Raw genomic sequence first — 25491 nt, 5'->3', positions numbered from 1 at the left:
AGAAGCAGGTAAATGTAATATCGGATCATCTTGTTGACTTTGAAAAGTCATCAAAATCATTGTATAAATCATATCATAGCAATATCATCCTTGATATGTAGTTGTGTGTCTTCATCCTCGAACTCTCAACGCTTCACAGATTATGCTCATAGAAGAGACAAACAGGGTCAGGGTTCTGTACAAACAGGGTCAGGTTTCTGTACAAACAGGGTCAGATTTCTGTACATTCAGAATCCGGTTGCATGGCTCAGTAGCAGTGACTGTGTGAGGTTTAAATGAGTGTCTGATATTGGAGAATCCACTGCTAGTTGGTGATGGATAATGGTGGCTGAGCTGGAAGCATTGGGCCTCTCATAGGATAGGGTGCAAGCTGCAGCCAAAGATAGACTCCAGTGGCAGAAGATTTTTGCAGCCTCATGTCCACACTTGAGATGAGGAGGACAGAGTAAATACTGCTTGTTGAATTCAGAACAAACATTGCCTGCATGTTGTATGTCAAGCAAAGTTATAAAGTGCTTTGCTAAAGTCTATGAGGCTTCAAGGAGTGCCTGTTCAAATTGAGCAAACTGCACCTGAAGTCAACTACTCAGGTTCAGCAATGTTACGCTCTTTTGAACACATATCTGAATATGAAGTAAGCTATGTTAACTACCTACTACCTGTGGTACTTACTGCATTTATCTCTGAATTACTGTATTGACAATTTTTTATGTCATGCAGATGTGCTATTTACAAAATGGATAGCGATAACTCATCTGAATTCTTACATCAAATCTGAACAATGTTTTTATTTGAGCTCAGGAAAGAAATCTCAGATAAACTTGAGAAAGGCTTGAGAATCGCTAACACTGGTAGAGAATGTTGAGTTCCTGATAATCTTGTAAATTGACCTTTAATCAATATTATTTCACTATGTATCCAGAATACATCAAACATTCATAACTACATCACATTCAGGTTATCTAACTCCATACAGTCAGTCAGGCAAACTATACAATATTTACACAATAGTCTCTACTCAGTGCAATCACTACAGAAGTTAAAGTATTAAAGGGTTTTATGAGTCGTTCTGAGACTTGCATAAACATCTGCTCAGTAAGGATATATAATTGTGTCACTAAAAAAGTCTGTATATATAAAGATTACAAAGGAAAGCTCTACTTATTATAACTCATAGTCTTTGGTGAATGAGAAAAGAAAAGTCAATGAGATTCATGAGGTGTCCAAGGAATCCTGATGGTCCAGCATCATATACTAACATATTGCCTATAACTTTGGTTTAACGCAGCCAAACACAAAACATAACATTTTCCATCGTTTTACAGAAAATGTGCTTATAATAAGAAACATTACATGATTATGTGTGATAATGTCATAAGCTTGTCGATGTATCAACAACAAAAAATGACTCACAACACCATCTTGTGGAATGGTATACCACTTCAAAGAAAATTGCTATTTAATCAATAGAAGAGCAAACAAATGTGTATCTGTGAATAAGATATGTACATCTTTGCCCCATTTTTCAGCGACAGCTGCTGCTGTTGTTCAATCCACACCCAGAAAGTGACTGCAGCGGTTCTACACAAAGCCTATAAAGCATTCACACTTTCTCAACTTTGGTTTTGTAACCATAGCACCATGTACATTTGAAGGAGGGTCCAGTGTGTTTTGAAGAACTCAGAGCTCTCAGACTTGAGTTCTGTCCTAGTCCTAGTCCTGGCTGGCTGTGGTGGTGGGCTCAGCGTCTGGGTAGACCAGGAAGCCTGAGAAGGTGGTGTAGCGTCCCTGGTTGCTGTAGACGGCATAGCGCTCATCCTGCTGGCTGTAGAGCCACACAGTGTCCCCTCTACGCAGTGGCAGCAGCAGACTCTGGCTCTGCATCTCCCTCCTTCTGGACATGTCCTCGTCGAACACCATGGCCTGCACCTCGCCATGGCCCGTCATCAGCTTGACTGACACTGCCCTGTGTGGATGCTTCCCCACCGTGAAGGCAAAGTAGTAGGCCCCAGGGTAGCGGCAGGTGAAGCGGCCCGACGTCTTGTTGAAGTGTGCTCCGATGTTGACGTACTCCACGTCGAAGGTCAGAGGCTCCTTCTCTTGGTGCCCGCCACCATTCTCCCCCAGGACCGGGGATGTCCTGGCCACGGAAAAGGCAGAGCGAGGCTCTTCAGGGGCCATAGCACTACCGCTCAAGCCATGCCTGTGGTCTCCAGGAGGAAGGCAGTTGGGGTTGGGGTAAAGCTGCCCTGGCAGGGATAGGTGGTTGTTGAGATAGCCAGGTGCGGGGATGTCAGGGTACACCAGGTAACCGGTGAAGGTAATGTAAGGGCCAGCGGTGCTGTAGAGAGCATGCTGAGGACTGTCCTGCAGCATCAGCCACACTGTGTCCATAGCCCTCAGGCTGATCATGACACTTTGACTCTGGACCTTCCGCCCTTTCTTTTTGTAGTCATCGTAGGCCATAGCCTGCACCTCCTGCCCATTCTTCACCAGTATGACAGATAGCATCTTCTCGGGATATTTCCCCACTGTGAAAGAGAAGTAATAAGCCCCAGGGATTCTGCAGCGGAAGTGGCCGGTATCTGGGTTGAAGTCACTTCCTGCGTTGACCAGGAGCCTGTTGAAGGTCACAGCCTTCTGGGTGCCTCCTAGGATGCTATTGGTCCGTGTGGCCGAGAAGGAGGAGCGGAGGCCCATCGTCACAGGAGCTACATGGAGGGGTGTGACCGAACCCAGGAAGCTGAGTATGCCCAGTAAACAAGCCAGGTGCCAAGGACTGCTCCATGTTGTCCGTTCAACTTGGAGAGATAAACAACAATGAGTAAAAATACTTCCTTTTCCTTCAAAAACTATTTACAACAGTTATACTGGCTATTCTATTCTAATTTTGCTTCAACCAGCTGTTTCATTGTAACAATGAAGCTTTTTTGTTATTGCTTGGAAACATCAAGCCACAGTTTTCTTCTTTGGCAGTCTACCTTATTAACTCCATACTTTCAAGTTTTTGAAAATATAATTCTTTGTGGATTGTAAAATGTTGTACCTTATACAGTCAAATTGGGCAAAATAGTTTCATTCCTGCACAGCATTTCACAATGTAAACCTTTTTTATTTTATTATTCTGGTAAAAAAGGAAAGATTGCGCAATGTGTCAATGTGTGATGGGCCGGCTGAAATACTATATGAGTGGGTTAGGAAGTCTGGTTGAGCCCTGTCAGGATAGATCCTGCTCATCAAATCAGATGCCCTGTGGAAGCAACAGCTCCTCTAATTCAGCTGGTATTGTCTGTTCTCTCTGTGCACTGAGAAAACGGACTAGATTAGACCCTGGTTCATCTGTTCCTGTGTGTCTGGACAATGGAACATTTGGGATGGGGAACAACGTGGGGCAGGGCACCAAGGGTAGTGTGGGTTAGAGACCATTTTTTTGTTGTATAAAGCCTTTTGACATGGTGGACAATTTGCGGACGAAAGATCACAGTGATACCATGGGAAGGATATGTTGTGGGTCAAATGTGGGAATGAGGTTGTTTTCAGGACAACAAGCCTCAATATTTTATCATTATGTTATACATTTATATATTTTTGAATCTTGATTAGATTCATTACCAAAAGTATGTGGTCACCTGCTTGTCGAACATCTCATTCCAAAATCATGGGTAGTTGGCCCCTTCTTTGCTGCTATAACAGCCTCCCCTCTTCTGGGAAGGCTTTCCACTAGATGTTGGAACATTGCTGTGGGGACTTGCTTCCATTCAGCCACAAGAGCATTAGTGAGGTCTAGCACTGATGTTGGGTGATTAGGCCTGGCTCGCAGTCGGCGTTCCAATTCATCACAAAGGTGTTCGATGGGGTTGAGGTCAGGACTGTATGGACCTTGCTTTGTGCACTGAGGCATTGGCATACTGAAACAGGAACGGGCCTCCCCCAAACTGTTGCCACAAAGTTGGAAGCACAGAATCACCTAGAATGTCATTGTGTGCGTTAAGAATTCCCTTCACTGGAACTAAGGGGCCTAACTAAGACCGAACCATGAAAAACAGCCCAGACCATTATTCCTCCTTCACCAAACTTTACAGTTGGCACTATGCATTGGTGCAGGTCGCATTCTCCTGGCATCCGCTAAACCCAGATTTGACCATTGGACTGCCAGATGGTGAAGTGTGATTCATCACTCCAGAGAACGCTTTTTCACTACTTCAGAGTTCAATTGCAGTGAGCTTTACACCACTCCAGCCAATGGTTAGCATTGTGCATTGGGATCTTAGGCTTCTGTGCGGCTGCCTGGCCATGGAAACCCATTTCATGAAGCCCCCGACGAACAGTTCTTGTGCTGACGTTGCTTCCAGAGGCAGTTTGGAACTCAGTAGTGAGTGTTGCAACAGCCCTACATGCTTCAGCACTCGGCAGTCCCATTCTGTGAGCTTGTGTGGCCTACCACTTTGTGGCTGAACCATTGTTGCTTCAACACGTTTCCACAATAACAACACTTACAGTTGACCGGGGCAGCTCTGGTAGGGCAGAAATTTGACAAACTGACTTGTTGGAAAGTTGTCATCCTATGACAGTGCCACGTTGAAAGTCACTGAGCTCTTCAGTAAGGCCATTCTATTGCCAATGTTTGTCTATGGAGATTGCGTGGCTGCGTGCTCGATTTTATACACCTGTCAGCAACCGGTGTGGCTGAAATAGTCAAATTTACTAATTTGAAGGGGTGTCCACATACTTTTGTATATATAGTATATACATTGGCACTGAAATCTGTGTGTTTCAATAAGTTGAACTCTGTGAAACCTATACTGAAAGAACAGAACAGTTGACAAGCGAGGCCAGTTTTATCAACTGCCAAAACTCGAACTGAAAATATAGATATTTATTTTTACTTCAAGAGAATATTCAAAAGACAAACTTTGTTCTTCTATTTAGTGATGTGGAAACATTTCGCCCCAGAACACATTTTAAGATATGGCAATTACAAAGAAATCAGTGTCGAAATCAAATATCATTACAATTCAATCAAACAGTAAACTCTTACAAATGATTTGAATGAGGTCAGATTTAGTTATGATTCTTACAGAAATACAGCAGCAACAATCCCATAGCTCTTACATCTCTCAAGCCATCTCAGAAAATCCTAACTTCTGTATTGGAACCTTTATATATACAGTCTATGTAATTGACATGATAGCTAATGACAGAGAAATACAAACAGTACAAGTGTGGGTCCTACCTGTTCTCGTGTGCATGTCTGTAGTCAGCCTTGTCTGCATGTCTGTAGTCACCTTCTCTCTCATTAGCCTTTCCCCAAAGTCCCTACCACAGTGCTGCTTAGCTAATGTCTACCCCCCAAGCCTCACCGTCAACCCATTGAGCAATGGTATATGTCCATTGGGATGAGTCAAGAGGTGGAGCTCCATGGGTGCCATTTTACACTGCTGACCCCTTCATCCTGGTCTGGTAGTTTATCATTGAAGGAAGGAAATACATTGGTTTGTTTAGTCTCATACGGGAACAGAACATCTAGTCCACATTGTGTTGAGTTTATAATCCTTAAAAACAACCATTATGCTGGTTTTAAATTGTAGAGCACAATAAAGTGGTCATAGGCCTACCTTTTGTAAATAAAAAATAAAAGCATATAGTCCTTTCAATTGGCCCCTCAGCAAGAAATGACTTACACTTTGAAATTGATCCAAAAGGGACAGGGTGCCTGTGTGATGGAGCCAAAGCCTACCATGTCTATTTCACAACAACAGTAGGACTAACAGGAAACAAAATTAATCACAGATGTTTTAACAAGCATCGCTGACTTTATCTCATTCATGTCCATAATGGAAATGTATAATTTATGTTGGCACACATGTTCTCTGAGCTTACTGATGGACAAATCTGAACACATGTTTTCAATCGGCCAAAGCACTTGTCTACAATGGGAGTTTTTGTTTTGATATTGTACTATTTACAGTCTTTGGACACATTGGGTTACTGTTTTTTATAATTTCATGTGAATGTATGTTCAAATTGTCAGATCTTAAAAATGTTTGCTATGTAGATTGTCCAGACCAATATATGTACACATGAAAACAATATCTAAAGAAATCCACACACACCTATAGCATATGCAGTATAAGCATATTCAATGGAGTCATATTACAGCTTAATCTCTCTTTCTCTCTTTCTCAGATCTTAATAATTGTCTGGACCAATATACAGTACCAGTCAAAAGTTTGGACACACCTACTCATTCAAGGGTTTTTCTTTAGTTTTACTATTTTCTACATTGTAGATGTAACGTGTACGCTGGGAGTCAAAAAGCAAGTGCATGGGGGCCTGACGAGCCGGCTGAGGCATGGGAGCCTGACGAGCCGGCTGAGGCATTGGAGCCTGACGAGCCGGCTGAGGAATGGTAGCCTGACGAGCCGGCTGAGGCATGGGGAGTCTGCCGAGCCAACCGAGGTTTGAGAACCTGTCGAGCCAGTTGAGGCATGGAAGCCTGATGAGCCAGCTGAGGCATCCCCGGTTACTTCGGCAGCGGCAATCGGACCAGACGTAACCAAAATAATACAAAATATCCCTGTTGCTTCCCTTTGGTGAGGCGTTATTCTGTAACGTGTACGCTGGGAGTCGGAAAGCAAGCGCAGTTGGTGACTTTAATAAGTTTAATTTAATTTAACCTTTATTTGAACTTCTTATGGTTGGGGGCAGTATTGAGTAGCATGGAGTAAACGTAAAGTAAACGGCCTGCTCCTCAGTCTCAGTTGCTAATATATGCATATTATTATTAGCATTGGATAGAAAACACTCTGACGTTTCTAAAACTGTTTGAATGATGTCTGTGAGTATAACAGAACTCATATGGCAGGCAAAAACCTGAGGAGAAATCAAAACCAGAAGTGAGAAATCTGAGGTTGGTATGTATTCAACACAGTTCCTATTGAAATCCCCTTGAGATATTAATGAAGTTGCACTTCCTAGGGCTTCCACTAGATGTCAAACGTCTATAGACATTTGAATTAGGCTTCTACTGTGTTGTGGGACTGAAAGACAGCAGAATGAATCAGGTGTCTGGCAGTCAGCCATTTCTTGGTCACGCGCATTTCACATGATAGCGACCTGCGTTCCATGGCTCCTCAAGACAAAAAGGAATACTCCGGTTGGAACTTTATTGAAGATTAATGATAAAAACATCCTAATGATTGATTCTGTACTTAGTTTGAAATGTTTCTTCGACCTGTAATATAACTTTTTGAAGTTTTTGTCCGAGGTAATGCTGACCAGAACGAGCGTTTGGATATGTATACCAAACGCGCTAACAAAAGTAGCTAATTGGACATAAATAACGGACATTATCGAACAAATCAAGCTTTTATTGTGGACCTGGGATTCCTTGGAGTGCATTCTGATGAAGATCATCAAAGGTAAGGGACTATTTAGCATGTAATTTATGGTTTATGTTGACTACAACATGGCGGCTATCTTGACTTGATTGTTGTGAGCGCCGTCTCAGATTATTGCATGGTTTGCTTTTTCCGTAAAGTTTTTTTGAAATCTGACACAGCGGTTGCATTAAGGACAGATTTATCTATAATTCCATGTGTATAACTTGTATTATCATCTACATTTATGATGAGTATTTCTGTTGAATCGATGTGGCTATGCAAAATCACTGGATGTTTTTGGAACTAGTGAATGTAATTTATGAACTTTATCAAACAAAACATATATGTATTGTATAACATGAAGTTCTATGAGTGTCATTTGATGAAGATCATCAAAGGTTAGTGATTCATTTTATCTCTTTGTGCTTTTTGTGACTCCTCTCTTTGGCTGGGGAACACTGTTTTTCTGTGGCTTGGTGGTGACCTAACAATCGTTTGTGCTGCTTTCGCCGTAAAGCCTATTTGAAATCGGACACTGTGGTGGGATTAACAACAAAACTACCTTTAAAATGGTATAAGATACATGTATGTTTGAGGAATTTTAATTATGAGATTTCTGTTTTGAATTTGGCGCCCTGCACTTTCACTGGCTGTTGTCATATCATCCCGTTAACGAGATTGCAGCTTAACTGGGCTGTGTTACGCATAAATCGAACATTTAACAATATAACAAACACGAGTAAGGTATAGACATGAAACACATAACCAGAAACAATAATGCATGGGGAAAAAACAAAGGGAGTGACAGATATAGGGGAGGTAATCAGGAAGGGGATGGAGTCCAGGTGAGTGTCATGACACGCAGGTGTGCATAACGATGGTGGCAGGTGTGTGTAATGATGAGACAACTGGCGCGTTGAGTGCGGGAGAGGGGAAGCGGAGTAAACGTGACAGTAGAAAAGTAGTGAAGACATCAAAACTATGAAATAACACAAATTAAAATATATTTTATATTGTTCAAAATAACTACCCTTTGCCTTGATGACACCTTTGCACACTCTTGGCATTCTCTCAACCAGCTTCATTAGGCATGCTTTTCCAACAGTCTTTAAGGAGTTCCCACATATGCTTAGCACTTGTTGGCTGCTTTCCTTCCCTTTGCGGTTCAACTCATCCCAAAACATCTCAATTGGGTTGAGGTCGGGTGATTGTGGAGGCCAGGTCATCCGATCCAACACTCCATCACTCTCCTTCTTGGTCAAATAGCCTGTAGGTGTTGGACCATTGTCCCGTTGAAAAACAAATTATAGTTCCACTAAGCGCAAAACAGATGGTGTATCGCTGTAGAATGCTGTGGTAGCCATGCTGGTTCAGTGTGCCTTGAATTCTAAATAAATCACTGACATGTCACAATGTCACCAGCAAAGCACCCTAAAACTATCACACCACCTCATCCATGCTTCACCATGGTAACCACACACGCAGAGATAATCCGTTCACCTACTCTGCGTCTCACAAAGACATTGCGGTTGGAACCAAAAATCTCAAATTTGGACTCATCAGACCAAATTTCAGATTTCCACTGGCCTAATGTCCATTGCTCATGTTTCTTGGCCCATGCAAGTCACTTCTTCTTTTTTGTGTCCTTTAGTAGTGGTTTCTTTGCAGCAATTCGCCCACAAAGGCCTGATTCACGTAGTCTCCTATGAACAGTTGATGTTGAGATGTGTCTGTTACTTGAACTCTGTGAAGCATTTATTTGGGCTGCAATTTCTGAGGCTGGTAACTCTAATGAACGTATCCTCTGCAGCAGAGGCAACTGTCGGCCTGGGGGTAGGTTTATTACAGTCATAAATACCTCTCCCCCCCTTTTCCCTCTCTCTACCCTACTGATGTTACATTTGAAAACCCCTTGGTTAACATAGAGATTCTGGGAACATCAGAAGGTGGGGGGAAATGAACTATATTCTGGTAATTCGACCAATTGAACATACTTGAACATACTTAATGAATATGATGTCAGTTCGGTTGTCATCTGAGACATTCTCTTCAATGATAAGATGACAAACGCTACAGTGTAAAGTCTACACATCAGAGTTATCGGATCCACATGGAATTGTTGTTCAATTTAAATGTTTGAATATGAAATTATTCATGATGGGATGAAATGTGATTTTAGCTTCTAAAATGTGAGAATTGGGTTTTCATGAGTGAATTAAGCCCGACTCAGTGGCCCGCCCACGTGAAGAGACATAGGTTGTAAACTATGAAACACACCCCTTTTCTTCCTCCACTATATAAGCCCTTGACATCCTCCTGTTCCGAGAATGTGAGGACGACGGTCCGATGTCAGAATGGTTCAGATAATAACTACAGAACGAAGCCAACATCAGCGTGAGCTTTGGTTGCGAATGGTATGAACTTTGAACTCTTATTCACTACAGAAGTGATACCTCCTAGCCTTTGAGTTAGCAACAGCAGCTGCAAACGAGAGTTAGGAAGGAACAGACAGAGTATTCCGTCTATCACACGTTACTACGTATCCAATTGACCACCAGAGACATTCTTCAAAGGACAAAGGACTCGGTTTGGCAACACGGCCTTCCATCTACCACCAACCTACCGAAGCGCAGCTCAGAGTAAATATTTATTGCATTTTCCTTTTCCAAATGGGCGGTAATTTAGAGTGCATAAAATACTGTATTTACGATAACACAGCTTCTTCCTTTGGTCCTCAGTCTTCCCACTCTTTCACTCAAACCCAGCCCTTTTCTTTTGTGTAACCAGCTGTCATATCTGTCCCCGCTAGGGACGTTTTCCTTTATGACGTAATTTGTAATCAAGGTATGATTAATTCTGTGTATATGTAATTCTGTGTATATGTAATTCTGTGTGATTAGTTAGGTATTTAGTAAATAAATAATGAAACCCAATTTTGTATTGCTGATTCAACTTGTTAGCCAGGGTTCGTGAAGATAACCAAGAATTTACAACTTTCAGATGAGACTGAATTAAGGTGACGATTAATATTGACTGCTATTGATGTAAAATATTACTAGGTGTTTAACAGTTTATTCGGAAGATAACAGCTCTATAAATATTATTTTGTGGTGCCCCGACTCTCTAGTTAATTACATTTACATGATTAGCTCAATCAGGAAATATTAATTACGGAGAAAGGATTTTATAGAATAGCATGTCATATCTTTTGGTCTTTTACCAAATAGGTCTATCTTCTGTATAGCACCCCTACCTTGTCACAAAACAAATGATCGGCTCAAACCCAATAAGAAGGAAAGAAATTCCACAAATTAACGTTTAACAAGGAACACCTGTTAATTGAAATGCATTCTAGGTGACTACCTCACAAAGCTGGTTGAGAGAATGCCAAGCGTGTGTAATGCTGTCATCAAGGCAAAGGGTGCCTACTTTGAAGAATCTCAAATATAAAACACATTTTGATTTGTTTAACACTTTTTTGGTTACTATATGAATCCAAATGTTTTATTTCATAGTGTTGATGTCTTCACTATTATTCTACAATGTAGAAAATAGTAAAAATAAAGAAACACCTACTCATTCCAGGGTTTGTCAACTTTTGACTGATACTGTATATAAAAACAATGTCTAAAGTATTCCACACACACTCACACGCAATCCTAGAGTACATTATACGGCAGAAACATATCCAATGCAAGTCAATGCAGAGTGAGGCATGCCACTGTCACACCATGATCTGTTTCACCTGTCTTTGTGCTTGTCTCCACCCCCCTCCAGGTGTCCCCCATCTTCCCCATTATCCCCAGTGTATTTATACCTGTGTTCTCTGTTTGTCTGTTGCCAGTTCCCCCTTTGAAGAGGGGGATGACCGTGGCAGCGGTCCAGTCTTTGGGGCGCTCAGCTGATACGAAAGAGAGGTTGAATAGGCAAGTAGTATGGGGTTGCAACAATTTTGGCAGATAATTTTAGAAAGAGAGGGTCCAGATTGTCTAGCCCAGCTGATTTGTAGGGATCCAGATTTTTTTTAGCTCTTTCAGAACATCAGCTGCCTGGATTTGGGTGAAGGAGAAGCGGGAGGGCGTGGGAAAGCTGCTGCAGGGGGTGCTAAGATGTTGGTAGGGGTAGCCAGGTGGAGAGCATGGCCAGCCGTGTAAAAATGCTTACTGAAATTATCGTTGATTTATCGGTGGTGACAGTGTTTCCTATCCTCAGTGCAGTGGGCAGCTGAGAGGAGGTGCTCTTATTCTCTATGGACTTTAGTGTCCCAAAGCTTTCTGGAATTAGTGCTACAGGAAGCAAATTTCTGTTTGAAAAAGCTAGCCTTAGCTTTCCTAACTGACTGAGTATATTGGTTCCTGACTTCCCAGAAAAGTTTCATATCGCGGGGGCTATTCGATGCTAATGCAGAACGCCAAAGGAATATTTTTGTGCTGGTTAGTCAAGTCTGGGTTGAACCAAGAGCTATATCTGTTCTTAGTCTCTACATTTTTTAAATGGGGCATGCTTATTTAATATGGTGAGGAAAGCACTTTTGAGGAGCAACCAGGCATCCTCTACTGATGGGATGAGGTCAGCAAGCAGGCCTTCTGGATATGTATTATGCTTTACCATTACATTTACAGTAAATTACATTTTGTAATGCATGTAAATTCACAAAACATGTTACAGCGTTCTTACTGTTCTACCCTCAGAATTGACAGAAGACCCTATGGTGGTGGAAATGGTAAAGGGACGGGAATGACATACGACTGTCTTAAATAAAGCAGGCCATTGAGGAGAACGATGACACCTTCGACAATGTGGCATCCATCAGCCTACCAACAATCGCCCGCCTTTTGAAGAGGCACCAGGTGTCTATGAAACACATTTACCTGCTTCCTTTTAAGAGAAACAATGACCAGGTAAAACAACTTGCTGCACACCGCATTGTGTTTCTCAATTAAATTGAGCAGGTATATCAAGCTGAAGGGGTCACCTATGTCATTGTGTGTGACAATGTCAGGTTCCACCATGCAGAGGTGGTTGAGGCATGGTTTCGGGCCGATCCCCGATTCCTCTACTTTCCTCAACCCTATTGAGGAATTTGTTTCAGCATGGAGGTGAAAGTGTGTACGATCACACTTCCACCCATCCCCATGAGCCACCCTTCTGGCCACGGATGAGGCATGCGACGACATCAATGCAGACCAATGTCAAGCTTGGAATCATCATGCCAAAAGCTTTTTCCCATGATTGCATGAACAATGAGGACATTCATTGTGATGTGGATGAGAATTTATGCCAAATGCTTAAGATAGGCTTGATCCAAATGAATGGTTTTATTTTCATTCGTTTCATTTAATTTCTTACATTTGATTACAGACAGTACAGCTATGTTGCAATTATTTCGGAAAAATATTTTGCATGAGTGATTGTAGAGGATGTTTTCGTTGAGCACACCTTTGATTACACATTGGATAGATATTATGTAAATAATATATTTTCTGTCAATTTTGTTCAATAATGTAAGTGTATTGCCTAATGTGAAAACTGTCATTTACAGTACTGTAGCATATTATTTTCAGCACTTCTAAGGGTGATTTGAAACACGTATCTTGCATTGTTTTCTATTGCATTAACTGGTAGTTAAAACGACTAAATTGAAATATATAATGTTTTGGTGATTAAACAATCTTCTCATTACATTTCACAAACTTCTAATTTGAATCAATGGTTGTGTGGTGAGAGATGTTTACAATCCTCAAGAATGCACAATGACAGGTTGTTAATGAAAAACTGGCTGTGTGACCAGTTTGGAGTTTAGTACTAAGATTTGTCAAAACGTACCACATACCTGTGAATGGAGTACCAAAGCGATTTAAAAAAAACTAAGATCTGATCATTTGAACATGTATTCACAGGATTTGATTCATGAAATGTGGAAAAAAAACAGTAACCCCATGTGTCCAAAGACTAAATATAGTACAATACAGAAACTGTTGTAGTTCACAAACGACAGAGTTGCATAATATATAGTGCATTTGGAAAGTTTTCAGAACCCTTGACTTTTTCCACATTGTTACATTACAGCATTATTCTAAAATGGATTAACCCTCCCGTTGTGTTTGTTTCATGTTAATTAATTCTGTGTTCCCGGTCTAAAATTACCGCCCCATTATAGCTGATTTATAAATCCATAATATATTATTACCTAATATTGTGTTAGATCTTTTCATCAACTTAAGTTCTTGTGAACATTACAAGTTTTGAACTTCTATTTGCTATTTATAGCCTGTAGGCCTCATTGACCTGAGCTCTTACAACTCGTTTTTGAGTAAAAATAAAAAAAGCATATATGGATTATTTTGACTATAACAAATACTCAGATGAAACATATTGTGTTATTTACCACAGACTACTTTGTGTCAAAGTTTAACAAGGACTCTCTCCTCCTCGCCAGTGTCATGATCAAAGATATAATCAAGAGCCTCACATACAGTATATGTTTGGTCATTGTGCTGCCACAGAATGAATTGTGAGCAAGGCCTCAAAAAAGCTTTATATACCAGGAACACAACAGGTGTACAAAAGTTAAAACACCCCAAATGTAATAAATCATCAAAATGTATTTTGTGTGTTCAGATGTGTGGACAAAGGCATGGAACCTTATTACAATCAGATTTAATTAACTACATTTTTCAGAGAGAACTTGTAAATTGGTCCAATTTGACCGGAACACAACAGGAGGGTTAAATAAGCAGTTTTCCTCATAAATCTACACACACCTCAGACTGGAGTAAAGGTTCATCTTCAGCAGGACAATGACCCAAAGTACACAGCCAAGACAACAAAGGAGTGGCTTCGGGACAAGTCTCTGAATGACCTTGAGTGGCCCAGCCAGAGCCCGGACTTGAACCTGATCGAACATCTCTGGAGAGACCTGAAAATAGCCGTGCAGCGACGCTTCCCATCAAACCTGACAGAGCTTGAGAGGATCTGCAGAGAAGAATTGGAGAAACTCCCCAAAATCAGGGTAATGTCATACCCAAGAAGACTTGAGGATGTAATCACTACCAGAGGTGCTTCAACAAAGTACTGAGTAAAGGATCTGAATATTTATGTAAATGCTTTATTTATTTTTTAATACATTTTCTAAAATTCTATAAACCTGTTATTGCTTTGTCATTATGGTGTATTGTGTGTAAATTGATGAGGAAAAAAATATTTAATCAATTTTAGAATAAGGCAGTAACGTAACAAAATGTGGAAAAAGTCAAGGGGTCTGAATACTTTCCGAATGCACTGTATTTGGCATATTGGGGCTTAGGACAGGTCAAATAACAATACTATGCTTTTAAACAATTTAATTCTGAAATATTCCATTGTCAACTATGACACTGGAAGTGTAATAGATAATGACAATCTTAACATTTCAATGTGGCTTGTCTAGATACTTGTAACTAAATTGAAAAAATATATAAACACAACATGTAAAGTGTTGGTCCCATGTTTCATGAGCTGAAATAAAAGATCCCAGAAATGTTCCATTCGCACAAAAAGCTTATTTCTCTCAAATGTTGGAGCACAAATGTGTTTACAATCTGTAATATAGCCCTTTTGTGGGGAAAACTCATTCTGATTGTACTAAATATAGTACAAGGATGTGAATGAAATGGGGACCTGTCCAAACAATCACTGTCACTTATCATACCCATTAACCATAATAAAACTACATTTTCCATAATCTTTAATGATGGTCTCATGATGCAGAACTGCAGAACACCAGAAGAAGTGTGAGCGCGCCTTTCGCTGTCAATGCAAACGAAAGAAAAGACGCAAGAGAGCTACAGCAAAGATTTTTTATAACTTACCCAAGATAGACCACAGCCTTTCCAATCGGAACAATGAGTCATATTTGGCAGAACAAGCTGGGTGGTGGGCAGAGCCAAGGACAAGCTAGTGAGATCATATTGGCGCGTTCTCGTAAACGTTTGCGTGTTTCCGTTAGGGAACGTATACTATGTGAAGTGCGCGTGTGCAATACCTACATTTTCCTTTGCAGTCCTTCTAAACAACGCGATTTAAAAACAACTTTGGCAAAGAGTAAAATCTACAAAATGTAGTTCACTCTGTTCATAACATAATTTAGTTTTAAGAACAGAAAACTGTATTGAGATCAAATGTTTCATCGGCCAAAATCCATCTCGTTCAACTGAACCACTGGACTTCCTCTCACTGCCATATGTGGAAGTGAGTGGAAACGCCAAGCGGATGCTTCACATGTATACATCCGGTAATATATCTATCTCATTGTTCTATCTGTGGTTACAGCTAAACCCCGCAATAAAGACAAGATGGCAGGACTGCCCCGCAGGATTATTAAGGTAATTATTCAGTGATTTTGACTGAATATTGTTGTTGTGTGTGACAGATTCATAAAACGAGCTAATGCTGAAAAGGCTCTGTACTGTTAGCAAATGAGTTAGATTGCATTTGCACTAGCTGCAAAGTTAACTACTTCCGTTTCGTCCCTGTTCCATAACCGAATAAGTATCTAAGGGTGGGTTAAATACGTCCACGCTTGTTAAAAATGGCGGATAAATGTGGTGTTTGTTTATTCGTTAATACACTACACCGTGAATGTAGCATATAGACGAAAAAGCGTTAGCAATCACTATAACTAGCTAGCTAAAACGTTAGCCAGCCACCCATTCCAAATAGGCTAGCTAACCGCAAATGTGTGGCAAGGAATAAACAATCAATTGAACAGCCTATTCTCTTAATTGTGCCACAATATAAACGGCTGAAATGTTTATTTTGGGCTAAATTGCCCATGAATAAAAATATACTTTAACCTTTATTAAAAGGGTCAATTTAGCAGCCTATTTACTAATCAAAACATGACCATTGTGGCAGATATTTTCCGCAAGGCCTGTGTTAGCTAACTAGCATAAGAAGTTATAGGCAGTGGGCAGGAGACACGGATAACTGCGTACATACTTGGGGGCCAGGGCATAAGCAGGATTTCAGTTTAACTGAGCTTCATTGAAATGGATAGTTCGATTCCACTTACCAGTCAACAATTTCTCTGATTAGAAAGCTAGGTAGTCATGACACCCATTTGATAGCAGTCAGGGCAATAGTCCAAGACTCAACAAATGCTACAAAAACAAAAGCTACACAAGGATTATATTTCAGACATCGGGGCGGCAGGGTAGGGTAGCCTAGTGGTTAGAGCGTTGGACTAGTAACCGGAAGGTTCCAAGTTCAGATCCCCGAGCTGACACGGTACAAATCTGTTCCTAGGCCGTCATTGAAAATAAGAATTTGTTCTTAACTGACTTGCCTAGTTAAATAAAGGTAAAACATAAATAAAAATACGCTAAAGAAAGTGATGAGGCCTAGATACACCAGTATGTATGCTAGTGCCTTCAGAAAGTATTCATATCCCCTGACTTATTGCACATTTTGTTGTTACAGTCTGAATTTAAAATGGATTAAATACATTTTTGTTTCCGTCACCCATCTACACTATTGCTGGGTGATATGGCCTAAAAATCTTGTGTTGGGAAAATATTTGAAATATATATACATACACACAGTGTTTTATTTTTATTTTACCTTTATTTAACTAGGCAAGTCAGTTAAGAACAAGTTCTTATTTACAATGACGGCCTAGGAACAGTGGGTTAACTGCCTTATTCAGGGGCAGAACAACAGATTTATACCTTGTCAGCTCGGGGATTCGATATAGCAACCTTTCGATTACTGACCCAACGCTCTAACCACTAGGCTACCTGCCGTACCAGTCGAAAGTTTGGACACCTACTTATTCCAGGTTTTTTCTTTATTTTTTTACTATTTCCTACATTGTAGAATGAGTGACATCAAAACTATGAAATAACACATGTAATCATGTAGTAACCAAAAAGGTGTTAAACTAATCAAAATATATTTGAGATTCTTCAAAGTAGCCATGAAACATAGACTTTCTTAGTCAAATTTGCAGGCTTCCAAGAAAAGTTGCTACTAGTTGGCCTATATCCTACGGTTCTTTTCAACATTTCAATCGTGATCCCCTCCCACAAAAACAATGTCCCCCCACACAGGGAATGTTGAGCTGTTGTTCCCTTTCCCAAGTTCATGTCCTGTGCCATTGCAAGTTGTCATTGAATCAGTGCTGTTGTGCTAACAGAGAGAAGGACAATCGCGCAGTGGTGGCGGGGGGTGTGTGAGTAAGGGAGGGAACACACATGATGGTTACATTGGTTGGATGTGGTGGGAAAAGGAGACGTTCTGGGAACTGTTCCCAGTGAGCTTGGCCCCCTGAGCCCCTATGAGTGTGCGACTGGTCCTGGAGCCACTCACTTGTCTGTGTTTGGACTGTGTGTTTTTGTCTGTGGGTTATCTGAAACATTTCAGGAATCTCGCTCTGAGTTGCATTTGGGGAAATAAAAAACAGCAGCAGCGGCTGCTGCTAGGCAACTATTCTCATCCCCCCCCCTCTATTAGTTGTCTGTCTGTCAAAGCTGCCTGTAGTATAGATCTAGGCTAACACAGTAGATTTATTAAGCTACATTGCTCTATTGACCTGGGATGTCATTCAGCCTGACCTGTAGCATCATCATCGTAGAGAGAGGCTATTTATTGTCTGAAGAGTTCTTGTTAGGATTATGCACTTATATTAAGTATAAACTCATGAAATGAACATTTCTAAAGATTGGTATTAGTGTTTTAGGCTTCCATTTAGGCTGTTTGAAAAATAGATATAGGCGAGTGAAGGGGAATAGGCCTAGACCTGTAAAAGTCCATTGTTATTGCTGCACCTGCAGTATTCCTTCAGTGGCTCCTTGTTGTACACCTCTCTGGCTCAGGTGTGTAACCCAGTCAGCCTCATGCATACCATAAGGATGTATCAGATTCCTTTTGCTCCATCACATTGAGATGGGTGTGAGTTTCTACAGGTCACAGCCCTGAGTCTGGGACACTTGGCTGCCACGATGAGCTAGTCAGCCTATAGTCTGATGACGTACTCTTGCTGCTGCAGTGGTTGATGGGAAAGTTAACCCTAGTTGTCACCTGGGTCGTATTCCTTAGGACACGCCACAGAACAATTTTTTGGAGCCTGGTTTTGTAACGGAAAACCCAAATAAGCATTTGAGGCGGGGGGGGGGGGGGGGGGGGGGGGGGGGGGACAAATACAGGTCGTCATTCCCTGTTTCAGTCAGTTTTCTTCTGTATTGGTGCTTAATAATAATAATAAATATGACTGTGTCACCTCCAAAAGCCCTTAGCACATTGCAGAGAATGAGAGAAATCTGACTCAGCTGCCTGATATTCTGCTTCAGGTGCTATTGCAGCCAGCTACAGAGGGGGTGTGTGTGTGTGTGTGTGTGTGTGTGTGTAGGCTTGAGTGATATACTATATACCGGGGTATTTCCTGGGTGTGTGATAGGCCACTGAATAAGTTAAATAGGACTAAAAGAAATCTAAGATGTCAAATAAATTATATCCAGCTCCGTGCTCCTGCTACATGCACTTGGTTTGCTAAGTGGCTAGATTTCTAGATCTTGGTTACAGCAGAGACATTCAATCCCCTCCTGGATCAAGATCCCTGTTGCCTAAATTGTTTTGTGTGTAGAATAAAAAATAGTTTATTTTGTATATTTTTATAGCGGCCCTTGTGTGCACTACCGGTAATACCGGTATGGAACTGAAACGGTATGACAATTTGGATACCGCCCAACCCGTGTGTGTGAGAGAGAGAAAGGAGAAGACCACAATGCACCTCTTGGCAACAGGTCTCCTTTGTAAGCAACTAGGCTAAGCGTAGTGAGTCACTGGTTGCTGCCAAGTTGGAGGTGTGGCCCAGGACAGGGTGCTTGTGTTTTTCCCATACATTTGATGGAGAATTGTTAGGCTAGATATTTTCGGCTGTAGGCGATGTCTTTGAAAGATTGATCAGTACTAACGCTGATTTAAAAAAAAGGGTAAATCTAAAATGTGCCATTTTTCTTCTATTGTTAGGGATGAGCTAGCAAGGGAACTTAAACTTGTCTGCTGAACCATGATTACCACCACTAGATTGATAGATTCCAAATGGGAAAGCACAGAATGAACATTGTGGCAGGTAGGCTACATGCTAAGACAACTACAGTACGCTTCCTGAAAAATGAAACCTTTGAAATATTGAAAGTAAGCAAAGGCTATGTGAAAGTGAGGTATTTGTCACAGTTAACAGCATGCTTTTCTAGAGCTACTAGAGGGATCAGGGCAGGCTCTATCTAGGCCATGTGTCAGGAATGACATGGGACAATCTGTCCTCTTGGAGGATGTGTAAAGGACAGTGGATGTCCCGTTCTTCAACTGATTGCTCAGCGCGCTGTTGACGTCTGGCTGCCGACATTCTCATACAGCCGGCACTCTTCAGGGGTGCTAATTACTCTCGGCAGGCAAACACTATTGGTGTGTCCGAGCCTTTAGGCTGCTTTTCACATAGGCTAGGCCTAACTTAGGTTATCTGTTCTAGTCAAGACAAATAAATACTCCAAAATCACACAATGGCAAAGGTGCATGAAGATGGAAGAATTTAGATTTTAGCACTGCCTACAGTGTTCTTAAACTACGGCGCGCGACATGGTTCAATGTGCCAGTAAATTAACTTTTTCATTTTTTAAATTGCTGCAGTCTTGGAGCTAGAATTTGGATCATGTATACTATGCTAATGCTTATAAACAAAACAGTAATGAAGAGTAGTGTACAAAAGGTGAACTTAGCAAACAAGGTATTTGTTCCAAGAATATGGGGACCGCCGTCTTTAAGCATCTTTGCCATTGTCACTGGCTACGTCCTGATTCCCTGCCCTTCTCCCTGTCATGGATTTCCAACCATTGGACTGGTATAAGAATAATAATATATGCCATTTCTCGGGTGCTTTTATCCTAAGCGATTTACAGTCGTGCATATATTTTGCATACGTGTAGTCCCGGGTGTCAAACTCACTATTCTGGCGTTGCAAGTGCCATGCTCTACCAACTGAGCTACATAGGACATTGGCTGGGGGGAGTTTCCTCATTAGAAGGGAGTATGCAATTACAAACTTTGGGAGAAGGGTGAAGAATCAGCCACTGTACCTTTCCTCACTGTGATTTTATGTCTGTATTTGCATAGAGGTATACCCTGTTTCTATGTCTGTTTTTTGTTTGTCAGGAGACTCAGCGCTTGATGGCTGAGCCTGTCCCAGGCATTAAGGCGGAGCCTGACGAAGGGAACGCCCGCTACTTCCATGTGGTCATCGCCGGGCCCCAGGACTCACCCTTTGAAGGTGGCACGTTTAAACTTGAACTCTTTCTCCCCGAGGAATACCCCATGGCAGCTCCAAAAGTACGCTTTATGACCAAAATATACCACCCCAACGTAGACAAGCTGGGAAGAATATGTCTAGACATCTTGAAAGGTAAGAAACGCTTGACTCTTTGTTTTGCACCAACATGGTAGCCCGGCATCCAAAGTAATTTTGCTACGTTTCACAGTTGTTTCAGTTCATGTTAAATTAGTTCATGGGGAGCATTTCAACATGGCAAGTTTTGAAAAAAATGATTTATTTTTCAGTACAACGTGGCTGCTTGAAAATGAAGATTTTGGCCTTAGATTGTTAGCAATAATGGAGCAAATGATGTCAGTATTGAAAATGTTGAGTAGGTAGATGTTGCAGGTGCAGCTGATACAGGGTCAGATATTTATTTCATACCCGTAATAGTTTTGGTTAGGTTTGGGAAGGGATTAGGGATGCAAATTTCTGTCAATTTTGCTGCAGACTAACTGACCCTCATTAACCGGTCAACAAACAGTAAAAAAAAAAAATATATATATATATAAAAACAGTAAAATTAGGTGGCCAACAGAAAATACTATCAGAGATCTGTATATAATGACGAGATGCTTATGTTTCCACCCTAACAATGGGAGTCGTCCCAAGGCGGGGAAAGCAGACGACAAATTTAGGCCCAAAATAATCCCATAGAATTGCATTGGACTTATTTTAGACAGATTTTGCGAGAGTGAAACCTCTCACTTCGACTCTTCCTCTCTGATACTAACGTTATTTATACATACAAGGACCTGACATTTTTCAAGAAGAGTTTAATGGAAACATGCAACGTTAGCAAGCCAATAGTCTTACAGTCAAAAGGCTAAAGCCTATTATTGAACATGCAACTCCTGTAATGAAGCAGCTAATAAAATGTAATTCTCAAACATTTGGCTAAATGTCATTTGCGGAAAACACAGTTCTAAACAGCGCACCTAATGTGAGCAGTTCCATATGTGACAGAGATGAACAGCTCTGTTATAAACTTAGAAAGAGGGGGACTCTAATAGCAACTACTAGGATGGGTTGCAAATATGGCTAGGATTGTGCCTTTGGCTTCTGGACAATGAAAGAAAGTTGATATGAAAACCAATATAACTGGAGAGAAGGGCTGGTTAATGCCAGTCTTTATAAAATAATTATCTTCTATGGATGGATTTTGATAAGGCTACTTTGAAGCAAGGTAAGACATTATTTGAAGTGAAGTAAAACGTTCAGGTTCCAAACAATTTGCAAAGTGGTGGGTGATCCGCTGATAGTAAATGGTAGGCAGGAAAAAGCATATGCATCTGAATGGGGGGCGTGCTTTACGAGTTGAGATTGAGAAATAAAAATGCCTACTTTTTTAAAATAGTGGCAACCAACGTTATCTGATTCTAGGTCTGACATTTAGGGATGTCTACCTTTCTGGAAATATTATTTACCTTCATAGCTTGTTCTCCATCTTCTTTTGAAATAGGGAGTCAATTTGTTTTCAGCACTTTTATTTCTATGACTGATAAAATGTGTTCTCATTGCTCCCTCTGCAGCAGACATCTGAAACATGGAACATCAGTTCCAAAGTATCATGATAATATCGTATCCTGAGGTCCCTGGCAATTCCCAGCCCTAATATTTGACCTGTTTTATCATCAAAAGTATTTAGGTACAATCCAGGTGACTGATAACAGATACTGGGGATATAATACCGCATTAACTGTCTGTCACATTGCTGCAACTGCTCTGTTTCTCTGTCATACACGGCATTAAGTTCAGGCTTCTTAGTGGGACAGGCCTGGGCATTGTTTCCTGCCATATCCTCACTGCGTTAGAATCAAGAGCGAGCACTATGAGGGATTTGCCTTTTTAATCTCGCTCAAAAGATCAAGAGCCTCTCCGATTACACTTTTGACCTCTCACTCAAGCCGCATCTCCCCATTGCTGTGACATGCCACTAACTGCCTATCCACTGCCACATCACTCAAAATAGAAACATTGCTCAAACCTCTCTCCTGCCACCCTTGCTCCCCCTTTTTCCTCCTTCCTTCATCCCTCAAATCTCTTCACAGATAAATGGTCTCCAGCCTTGCAGATCCGTACTGTCCTGCTATCAATCCAGGCATTACTAAGTGCTCCCAACCCTGATGATCCTCTAGCGAATGATGTTGCGGAGCAGTGGAAGTCCAATGAAGCTCAAGCCATAGAGACGGGTAAGTCTAGATGAAGCCCGGCTCTGAGGGGAGAGTCTATACGGACACTCATGACCTGCAAAACGACTAACTAAATTCTAAAGCTGACCCTTACCATAACCTAATTTTAACCAGTTCTGAAATTAAATATAGTTTTACAGGTGTATCCAGGTGTATTAAATATAGTTTTACAGGAGTATCCGTATAGCCTTTTCCGGCTCTGAGCAGTGCACTCCTACCCCCTCACCACCTCCACTTGCCTGGGTCGTGTTCGTTATGGCATGCAATGGAAACGTTAAAATGTTTGGCACCAGAAAGGGAAAATGAACTATTCTTTTTAGACAAGTCCAGGTAATCTTCCCTGTTTCAGTCTGTTTTATTGTGTGGTGTCTAATGAACAACACCTTGTTAAAATTGTACTTCAGTCTCTAAATGTAGGCTACCATTCAGCCAATCCAACACTGAATCATATTGTTGAAGATGCTTTATCTTGCTGGTAACTATAGATGCTACTTCTAATAAAGTCATGACTTCCTTTGATAAACATTTAACTGTTATATTGTAGCTTTTTCACTCTGTAGCCTATCATGCAAAACAAGTACAAATGTGACAAAGTTAACTTGAAGCCTCAACAATTCTATTGGAAGACTAATAATGAACTAACTCTCACCAGTCACCAAAGCATGTTGTTTTTTAGAACAGACTATAATGGACCTAGTCTTGCTTTCTGACCTCATCTCTCTTCCTTATTTTGTGTTGCAGCCCGGACATGGACCAGGCTTTACGCTCAAAACAACATAGAAGTGTAGAAAACGTAAAACAAGCGGAAAGAAACTGAGCGGGAAGTCAGTGTGAGAACACACTCCTTATTTCTGCCAAGACCTCTTCTTCCTACTTCATTTGCATTTAAAGGACACCCTTGGAGGGAAAAAAGGTATTATTATAATAAAGTAAACATTTAAGGAATATATTAAAAAAGAGGAAAAAGACAAGTAAATTGGTGATTTTAAATGCACATACGAGAAAAAAAAACGTAACTTGTCGTCTTTGTCCTAACTCACTACTGTTCAGATGCATGGGCAGCCAGGGTTGAGATCTAACTCACTACTGTTCAGATGCATGGGCAGCCAGGGTTGAGATCTAACTCACCACCTGGCTTTATTTTCCATTGATTTGGGAGGAAACTGCCAACCTCTGCTTTTAACTAGCTTCGTACAGAAAATTTAAAAAACAAAGTGTTTGTCTGTCGCATGTTTTATTCGGAGGGGGTGGGTTGGAGGGAGACAGTCTGGGTTCTTGTCCAAGATGGCCAAACTTTTAAAAAACTTTTCTTTTAACTTTGTTTTCTCTTGTGATGCTGGTTGTTTATTGAAATTGCTGATTAGCCCCATGTAGTAGAGACACCCTTTGAGACAGGCTATTGTTGGACTCATTACCCTGTTGAAGGCCAAGCCGCAAAACAAAATCAACATAGCGCCTGCTAAACCACTTTAACCTGAAATACAAAGTAATGATATAACGACTAAACAATGAATCTGAGCCTGCCACCATCACGTTTAACTGTTGCAACCGCTGTCCGTGTAGAGACCCTACGGTACTCTTGTGGCGGAGGGAGGGCAGTATGGAGTGGGATAGTGGTGGCGGGACAGGAATTCCATAACTTCTGTATTAGGAATATATTGTTTTTCTCGTCTCTCCTTTTTATTTGATATGGATGTTTTCCTGACATCGGGCTACATGGCTCTTTTAGCTTCTTGTTCTTCCTGTTTGTCACAATCTAATGCAACAAGACACAACGGTTTACTTCCTTCCCATGGCATTAATTTCCGAAAAGTGTAATGAGTTGTAAGTTCTGCAGTGTGTGTGTGTTAGGGGTAATTTTGCTCGAGGAGGTTGGGGGGGGTTAAGGGTAGGTGGTTAGGGGTAATGGGGGAATTGCAGGAACTAACTACAAGAGATCAATGAAGGCTTTTATCTCAACTGTCAATATTGGTATTTGGTTTGAAAAGTCTGTATTCAATTCACTGTTTGTAAATTCATTATTTCTATTGAACTGGAGGGGTCGTGGGGGGGCACGTTTTCCTGTTCTCCAAATGGTAGGAAAACAGTCCACCTGCATTTTTTTTCTGTAAATAAAATCTGTTGATTTAATAAGAAAATGTGTGCCTTTGTTTTTTGAGGAAGTAAGGATGGCAGGCTAGGACTTACGGTATATCCTCAATTCTGTTGTTGAATTGAATACATTGAAGTCAACATAGGTCAGATTCAACAGTGAAGCATGACTGCCCTTGGGTGAATTCAGAAAGAAGAGTAACCCTTGCTTATTGCCAGACGGTCTTAATCTTTACTCTGGTCCTAGATTTTTTGGCAATTACTGAATGTATTAGTCTATTCTTCAATTGATATTGTCAAAGTCAGCCACCTCATGGTGATACAAATAACATTTTCTCACGCCTTTAAAATCTATTTATATTTTTCTGTGCATATTCCCTCATCCAAAACAGCAGGGACACTTAGAATTATTGTGTAGCAGAGAAGGTGGCTCGTTATTCGGTTTACCACTAGAGGACAGCAATGTAACGTTAAGGTTGAT

At 41.0% G+C, this 25491-nt stretch overlaps 3 protein-coding genes across 5 annotated transcripts in view; 2 read left to right on the top strand and 1 right to left on the bottom strand.

Moving 5' to 3' along the window:
* LOC139373702 (bile acid receptor-like) overlaps positions 1–12812 on the top strand; it is a 44935-nt gene extending 32123 nt beyond the window's left edge. Inside the window, exons 12-13 of the transcript XR_011627600.1 lie at positions 11227–11308; positions 12074–12812. The gene's annotated coding sequence lies outside the window, so the exon portion shown is untranslated. The remainder of the gene's footprint in view (positions 1–11226; positions 11309–12073) is intronic.
* Positions 757–16602, bottom strand: LOC139373740 (complement C1q tumor necrosis factor-related protein 4-like). 2 transcript variants are annotated; one of them, XM_071114679.1, is made up of 3 exons: positions 16435–16602; positions 5234–5457; positions 757–2801 (listed from the first exon to the last, which is right to left on the bottom strand). In XM_071114679.1, exons 2-3 carry the CDS (start codon positions 5295–5297, stop codon positions 1714–1716), a joined length of 1152 nt encoding a protein of 383 aa, XP_070970780.1. In that variant the 5' UTR covers positions 5298–5457; positions 16435–16602; the 3' UTR covers positions 757–1713. The 2 variants fall into 2 exon arrangements, with proteins under 2 accessions (XP_070970780.1, XP_070970771.1); XM_071114670.1 differs by lacking the exon at positions 16435–16602 and having other exon boundaries at positions 5234–5738.
* On the top strand, positions 15635–25057 carry LOC139373752 (ubiquitin-conjugating enzyme E2 N). Of its 2 annotated transcripts, XR_011627602.1 has the most exons (5): positions 15635–15745; positions 20571–20817; positions 22779–22919; positions 23661–23986; positions 24030–25057. XR_011627602.1 is itself a non-coding variant. In XM_071114692.1 (4 exons), the coding sequence occupies exons 1-4, from the start codon at positions 15716–15718 to the stop codon at positions 23705–23707; spliced, it is 465 nt and encodes a 154-aa protein (XP_070970793.1). In that variant the 5' UTR covers positions 15635–15715; the 3' UTR covers positions 23708–25057. The 2 variants fall into 2 exon arrangements, 1 of the variants encoding a protein (XP_070970793.1); XM_071114692.1 differs by having other exon boundaries at positions 23661–25057.
* The last annotated feature ends 434 nt before the right edge of the window (positions 25058–25491 follow it).

This window comes from Oncorhynchus clarkii, chromosome 2 (assembly GCF_045791955.1).
Source record: "Oncorhynchus clarkii lewisi isolate Uvic-CL-2024 chromosome 2, UVic_Ocla_1.0, whole genome shotgun sequence".
NCBI lineage: Eukaryota > Metazoa > Chordata > Actinopteri > Salmoniformes > Salmonidae > Oncorhynchus > Oncorhynchus clarkii.
This window is presented reverse-complemented; position numbering and strand designations above follow the sequence as displayed.